At 42.4% G+C, this 8,248-nt stretch overlaps 1 protein-coding gene across 1 annotated transcript; it reads left to right on the forward strand.

The window, feature by feature from the left end:
* Positions 1-677: 677 nt before the first annotated feature.
* Positions 678-7,931, forward strand: LOC139017740 (m-AAA protease-interacting protein 1, mitochondrial-like). Its single transcript, XM_070426332.1, has 2 exons — positions 678-748; positions 7,278-7,931. The coding sequence occupies exons 1-2, from the start codon at positions 678-680 to the stop codon at positions 7,732-7,734; spliced, it is 528 nt and encodes a 175-aa protein (XP_070282433.1). The 3' UTR covers positions 7,735-7,931.
* The last annotated feature ends 317 nt before the right edge of the window (positions 7,932-8,248 follow it).

Below are 8,248 nucleotides of genomic sequence, written 5' to 3' on the forward strand. Positions count from 1 at the left end.
GTGGCTATCTAAATAAAACTGCTATAAACATGTGTGCTCAGGTTTTTGTGTGGAGAATGTGGTTTGGGTGTGGACATTACCAGAGATGGCATTGCATTGTTGGGAGGAATGGTTTCTTATAGCAGCAGAGCTAAAAATTACATCTCAGTTGTTCAGACTTTAACATCTGTACTCATTCTACCAAACTATCCTTTTCCAAACTACTTTCCACACTAGTTCTGATGGTTATTTATGGTTACTACTTGGAAAGGCGAAAGGAGGAGGAATATTTATATTCAAATAAGCTTTGTAAAGTTGGGTTAGATAAAGGTAAGTGTGCCACACCAGCACGACCAAGGGTGATCCCGAGTGGGGGGTGAAAGGATTAAGGAAAGACAGACAAGAGAATAATAGCTGGGTCTCGGTGGGACGCTGCCTCCCTGATGAGGAGACAATGACAGCACCCACAAGCCGTGTCTTTATTTTATAGCAGATGCCACAAGGTAAAGTAGGGGCGTGATCAAGTTGTTTACAGCATTCTTGTGAGTTTCAACCTCACTTAACTACATGCAACCGAACTCTAGCACAAGGCACGTGGGGCTACGTGTTCAGACCATAGGTTCAAGCTTACAACCACAGCCGTTGGCTATAATTGTGCTGGGAGGGCCTTGCCCTCCAGCTGGGACTTGCATGTGGCGATGAGAGGACCCTGTCCTTTCATTAGTCCGAGGCTTGAACCTGGCCAAAACACCATAACCGTGCCCCACAGGTAAGCTGGCTTATTTTCAGTATGTTCATTTTCTAAGAAAAATATATATAGTGTACAATTTTTCTTAAACTTATATGGCCGTGGAGCTCCCTCAAAGAGTATTTCATGGGGCTAATGTTCCATGAAGTACTCTAGCAATCACTTCATTTGGACAAGTAGTTCTGGGTGCTCCAGTATGTAGAGTGTGGTTCAAAGGTGGGGGAAACAGTTTTTGTGGGCATGTTCCCTGGACCCTGGGGACCTCCTGACCTGTGAGAAGAGCACACAGTTGAAGGTGGGACAGAATGAGGTCTCCACACTGGGTTTAGAGCAGGGATCCCGCTTGTCTGGGCAAAGGGTATAGTTAACCTTTGTTGAGTACTCCCACTCTTCCAGCTTCACATCTTTTTAAACTCTCACAACACTGAAATTACATATTCTGTTAGTATTCCCACTTTATAAAGAAGAAAGTTATAGGCATGAATAAGTTATTTGTTCAAGGCCACATTAGTAATAACTGGTAGAACTGGAACTGGGGCCCAAGGTGTTTGGTTCCAGAAACTATACTTATAGACTTTATAAACTAAAAATTTAAGAGGGACTATCTAGTTTTCTATCAAATATCCAAATATAGTCACTAAGAGCCAGGGATCCCACACTGAGTACAACTTAATATCATTGTAAAATGGGCATTCAGGAGTTTTGGTGTAAAAATCTAGTTTTTGATTTAAAGAAATTAGAGAATATAGCTTAGAAATTTTAAAAATTATAGAAGAAATATTACCCTTACCCCTAGGGAGCATCTACATTAGAATCTGCACACATTAGAATCTTGTCTGTTGCTCTATTCTAAAACTCCTTTAACTTCTGAGTTTTCAGGTCAGTATTCACTTCAAAAGGCATTGTTTTGTTCACATCACCATTTCTGTGATACAGGAGCCACCTCATCTACAGAAACACTTTAAAGCAGTCTTTCCTATGGCATATGCCACAGAGGATCCTTACAGGATGAGGATAGGCAACGTGCAGATGAGGAAGTCAGTGGCCAACATGCCGAGTTAAACAATGTTAAAGATGCTTTCTATTTCAGGACTTTTCAGAGCCTTTACTATGATACTCTGCTATTTCAATCTCCTGAGAGGGAACAGAGAATAAAATATTTTCCAACAATGTTTGTAAGAGGAGTTTTTTTTTTTTTAATTTTATTTCTTACTAAATGATCTTTGTCAAAAAACAATGGGAAAATGTTTTCCTTTATGGCAAAATGACCTTTCCTCTTAGCAGTATTTTCATCTTTATTTTTCAAAAGGAAAATGAATTGAAACTCAGTTGTAGCAGCTTTTAACATTGTGCCATAAGAGATCATTTGGCTTTGATTGCAAATGGTCCTGTGCTTAAACGATTTCTCTTATGGAGCCACTTTGGACTTGGGAAGTTGTTCTGCCTCCAGAGATATGAAGAAATGAAAGTTACAGTGGAAGCTATGATTGATAGATGCACTGAGAGCAGCAATTTGGGAATAATGCTCAACCATGGACCCTCTTTCAAGATGCCTCCATAACTGAGAGGTCAGAAGAGAAGGAAAGTAAAGGCATCATTTTACAGCCCTGCTGATGTATTCGAATCTGACTCTGTGCTATTTACATCCTAAGTGAATTGCAAATTTATTTACAGAAGCTACTGGCACTTTACAATGTATTTTACTGCTTGCCAATATCATTGTTCATTTTCTGCAACTAGCTCTAGGAGCTGGTTTAATAAAACCCAGCACCAATTCTCTTTCAAGTTAACTCATTGAGGTCATATCTGAAGTAGGCAAAGGTTTTTGAACCTGTAAGAAGGATTCTCCCCTTTTAAATTAAAATCATTTATAGCATGTCAGAGGGATTATTAAATAGGAAGGGCAAACTGAAGCAGATAAGAGGTAGAAAGGAAATGCATTAGGACTTAGTCTTAAATATTTGTGTTTAATACCATCAGGCTTAAATAGTCTTAAATACCTTGCAGGCATGTTCATTATCAATATGGAGTAGACCATAATCATTTTCTGCATCAGTTACTGGTGTGGGATGCCAAAGGTCCATGATGTCTTCATTCTATGATTTTGCTCAAGCTTTAGCATAAACTGCCTTACATAAAGAAGCTGTGTGTGGAGACAAGTCACTTAGGTTCTCAATGAGTCAGCCTGATTCTTCTCCCCTCCACTAACGAACATGAAGAGTGTGGGAGGCTGAATAATGCACCCCTTAATATATCCACAACCTAATCCCTGGGGCCTGTGAAAGTTACTTTTCATTGAAAAACAGACTTTGCAGAAGTGATTAAATGAAGGGCTTTGATATGGAGAGACTATGCTGGATTTTCTGGGCTGGTCTGATGTTATCACTAGGGTCTCTGTAAGAGAGACACAGGGGACACATCCTATGGTCGATGTTGCTCAATGGTTGAGCACTGACCCATGAACCAGGAGGTCACGGTTAGATTCCTGGTTGAGGCACATACCCAGGTTGTGGGCTGATCCCCAGTAGGGCGTGCAGGAGGCAGCTGATCAACAGTTCTCTTTCATCATTGATGTTTCTATCTCTCTCGCCCTCTCCCTTCTCTCTGAAATCAACTTTTTAAAAAAATTTTAAAAAGAGGGACACAGGAGGAACCAGGGTCAGAGGGGGAGCGATGTGATGTTGGAATTAGATGCACTTTGGAGTCACAGCCGAAGAACACAGGTGGCCAACAAAAGTGGAAAAGGGAAAGGGGAAAAATTCCTCCCTCAGAGCCTCCAGACAGAACCAGCTCTGTCTACACCTTGATTTTAACCCAGAGAAACTGATTCAGACTTCTAAGTCTATTTTTAGGGCAATGGTAATTTTTTGAAGGTTTTAAGTGAAAGACTGGCATGATAGGGATTATATTTTAAAACTAGAGGCCAGGTGAATGAAAATTCATGCACTGAATGGGGGTCCCTCAGCCCGGCCTGCCCCCTCTCACAGTCCGGGAGCCCTCAGGGGCAAGAAGTGACCCGGCGATCAGGGGAAGGCAACACCCCATCACACCTCTGCTGCTGCCACTGCTGACAGCGCAAGCCTTGGCCAGCCCTGGTTACCTGAGCCTCAATGGCCCTGGGTAGCTGGGCAGCCAACATCCGAGGCTTGCCTGTGCCTTGGGCCAGGGGCGGCTGGTGGGCTGAGGGGACTGGGGGACTCCAGAGGCAGGCGTGTGGAGCAGCTGGGTCCACCTGGGGACGGGCCCAGCCTTGCCGTGCGCCTGCCATCCCAGCGGGGCTAAGGGGACTGGGCGCCACCATCTTGTGGCTGTGGGCTCCGCCATCTTTGTAACAGTGTGAGGGTCAATTAGCATATTCCCTCTTTATTAGATAGGATATTACTCTGGTTAACATATGGAGCATAGGTTGCAGGAGGTCCAGATAGGTGGCTTTTGAAGTCCTCCGCATGAGAGATAAGGATGGCCCAGATGGTAATGGTAGCCATGAAGTTGGAAATACATGGGAACTTTCACAATGTTTTTGGAGGTAGAGTCAAAGCATTTCCAGTGGATTGGATGGAGAGTGGGAGCATGAGAGAGAGATAATTATGGCTCCTACATGTTTGGATTAAGCAATAAGGGGAATGTTGGTTTCATTTTTTTTTTCTTTTTGAGATGGGAAGAGTGTGGGAAGTATCAGGTTTAAGGGAGGGAAATAGAGTTTTGTGGTAAAGTGTGAGGTAGACAACCAAAGGGGACTGTTGAGCAGGGTATTCTGTATATGTGCCTGAAGTTCACAGTATTAAGACATTTAATCTATAAATAATAAGAATTTAGACATTTGATCATGTATTTCATTGGGAAGCAAGTTAAATAAATTCTTACTATTTGTAGACATTTTGCTGAGGTCGTGATAAGCTGACTCTAATGAGTTAGAAATTGTTTGTTTTAATTATTGTGTCCTTTAAGCATTACTTTTTTATTGTGTTTTTGTGGCACTGGTGGTTGTGGTGTTTTCATTCTCCAAAGTGATGCCTATTCTTGCAAAAAAAAAGCCTTTTGAAAAGCAGAAAACTAAGGCAGCTATTATTTAATTTCTGCTGCCACCTAGTGGCAGTATTTGAAATGAAAAATAGTCAAACTTGAGAATCAAAATTGTGTTACTACTAGTAGAACTCTACAGAGCAGCTACTTACTGGATCCTACCTCCTTTTCCAGAGGAGGAATGTAAGACTCGGAGGAGGGCAGTGTCTTGTCCTAGGTCTCACAACTACAGGTTTGGATTCTGTCGCTGAAATCTCAGTTCAGGAGGTTTTGCCCTACAAGGCACAGATGCTTCTCTCAGCTGGGGTGCTCATCATAGATCCTCCTTTGCCAGCTCTCTTTGAAATTATTTTTCTATTCTTTTACTCCCAAAAGGGTCTTATTTCTAATTTCTGTTACTCCACTCTGATAGTCTTAGCTGCTGGTGACTAGAGATTCCTAGAGCTTAGTACCAAGTAGATTTCGATCAATGTTGTATTCTTATCAGTTACAGAACTAGTTTCTTAAGAGATGATGAATCAAATTGCCTTTTCATATTTATTTTAATGATTTCATAAAAAGATATATTTTAAAATACAGGTGTTGTTATTATTTAGGTGTGGCAAGTTCAACAGATCAGTAGACAGCTACCATTGACAAGACTGCTTGTTATACTCACAGATTCCAAGAGGGAGGGGCACACTTTGCCATGGGAGCCAGGAGGGAGCACAAGGTCAGTCAGGAGGCAGAGGGAGTGAGCATAAATGTAGGCAAGAGACTTTATTGTAGTTTCCCTGGGACGGAATGGGAAAGGCAGGGTCAGAGGTTTAGAATTGCCCATTTTGAATAATTTCAGCGGGCTCTCGGGTATAGGAACCGTCCCTAGGTATCTAGTGCTTGGAACTGGGGTGATTAATGGTGTGTGTACGTGTGTGCGTGTGTGTGTGTGTGTGTGTGTGTGTGTGTGTGTAATGGCCCTGACTGTAAATGCTTAACAAAGGAGGTGGCTGGGGGTTTGTGCTCTGGACTGGTTGGTTTGCATCTGAAAGGCATGCTCACAGGTAACTCACGTGCTACCTTGAGGCATTCACTAGCCCTGGGAGAGTCAGTCCCTCCAGAGTCAGCAAAGCCCCAGGTGTCAAAACATCAGAAACACTTGTTTAACATTAGGTTTCTCTCATGAGGACCTGGAATACATGGAGGCCACAATCATGATAATGCAAAGATAGATATGGCATGATGCCTCATCTTAAAGATATCACAGTCTCCTCTGGGCACACAAAAATGAATACAAATTTAATATAACTAATAAGTTCTACAGTGGTAGTACCATATGCACTATCAGCTGAAAGAGGGGGTGATGGGTTTAGCTTGGTGAAGGGAGGTTAAGGGAAGGAGGCATGGAGTTAATATGTGAATTGGTTCCTAGAAGATGAGTGCAGGGTAACACAGAGAACAAAAGTAGGGTCAGGGATGAGGAGGGACCTTATCCAGAAAGAGGCTGATGTATAATGCCAAGGGGGTGTGACTTGGGAGCATGTATGTGACATGAGGAATGATCTGGATTTCATTTGGACTCAAAGAGGGTTTTACAATTAAAATAATGATTTCATTGATAACAGTATAAAAGATACAGAGAAAAATAAAAAAAATACTTGTCAAGACATCTTTACTCTGAGTCAAGCACTGTGTTAAACCTTTGACCTGTACTATCTCATTTAATCCTTACAAAAAAGCTAAGACAAGTACTTTTATATCTCACTTCACAGAAAACTGTGCTTTAGTGGGTTTACATTATTTTGCCAAAGTCAGATAACTGGTGAATGTTGTTGTCAGGATTTGAACCTAGGTAAGTCTGATTTCTAATGCATAAGTGCTGAAATGTGACCCATGAACTTCTAGCATGGTGCTTATTAAAATGTAAATTCTTGCCCTAGCTGGTTTGGCTCAGTGGATAGAGTGTCAGCTTGCAAACCAAAAGGTCCCAGGTCTTATTCCGGTCAAGGGCACATACCTTGGTTGCAGGCTCCTCCCCAGCCCAGGCCCTGGTCGGGGTGCATGCAGGAGGCAACCAATCAATGTGTTTCTCTCACATTGATATTTCTCTGTCTTTCTCTCTTACACTCTCTCTAAAAATCAATGAAAAAATACCTTCGGGTGAGGATTAAAACAAAATAAAGTGTAATTCTTAGTTTCACCTCAAGTGCACTAAGTCAGGGAGCTTTTAAATCTGAATCTTTATTAATTCTTAAGCACATTAAACTTAGGAATCAACCAAGCTGGAGTCTGTGAGAGATGTCAGAAAATGGGAGACCAGCAGCTGGAATAACGAAAGATCAAAGAAATTATCATGGCCTTATACATTTTACAAAATATTGGGACATTTTCTTGCAAGCAGAATAGCAACTGGAAGATTTAAAGAAGGGAGTTTAACTTTTTAAAAAATCTTCACTTATTGTTATTGTAAAACTAGAGGCCCGGTGCACTAATTCCTGCATGGATGGGGTCCGGCCGGCCCACCCCAATCGGGCCAATCGGGCCTGGCCAGCATCAAGGAATTCTCCGAGGGGGCGAAGCAGGCTTTTGCTCATGTGTCCAGATTGCTGTCACAGTGTAAATTTGACCTGCTGGAAGAACTTGTGACCAAAGAGCTGCTGCTTGTGTTGAAAGAAAAGGTTACTTCACTACCTGACAGCCACAAAGATGCCCTTGCTGCTGACATAGATGAGATTGTGTACACCTCCACAGGAGACATCTCCATTTACTACGACGACAAAGGAAGGAAGTTTGTTAACATCCTGATGTGCTTTTGGTATCTAACCAGTGCCAACATCCCCAGTGAAACTTTAAGCGGAGCGGGTGTGTTCCAGGTTAAGTTGGGGAATCAGAACGTGGAAACTAAACAGCTTCTTAGTGCAAGCTATGAGTTTCAGAGGGAGTTTACACAGGGAGTGAAGCCCAACTGGATCATTGCACGGATTGATCACGCCAAGTTACTAGAATAATCTTTCTTGGGAAAATCAGCTTATTTGAACTTTCAGCAAATGCTGTGAAAAACTAAGGAAGAATTTGGATCAGTTGATCTTCACTTAGTCAAGTCTGTGGATGACTTTTGCATTATTCTGAAATGCCCCTTGCAGTATACTGACATGACATAATAAAGCATTTCCACAGATCGTTGCCATGAGAGAGGTCAACAGCCCATTTTTTTTTTTTTTTCCCTGAACATGACATATTTTATCCTCTACTCTCCATGTTCATGACATGTGTTCCAGAAACCCGCCACCAACTCTGACTCGTTCTTCAAAACTGAGCCCAGGGATCCCGTGTCCCAGGGGCCTTCTCTCTTCAATTTCTAGCGCACCTGGCACATTCTCTAACAGCACCTACTGGGCAGCTGTGAACTTGGAGAGGCCAGGAACCCATTCATAGGCCTGGGCCTCCCCTCAGGCTCAGTGCGTGGACGTGGCTGCCTGATGAACGAACGGGCATATACATGCTCGGCCTCGTGTTCCTTGA

This window comes from Myotis yumanensis, unplaced genomic scaffold (genome assembly GCF_028538775.1).
Source record: "Myotis yumanensis isolate MYYU_CA2020_CCGP unplaced genomic scaffold, mMyoYum1.0.hap1 SCAF_10, whole genome shotgun sequence".
In the NCBI taxonomy this organism is placed as follows: domain Eukaryota; kingdom Metazoa; phylum Chordata; class Mammalia; order Chiroptera; family Vespertilionidae; genus Myotis; species Myotis yumanensis.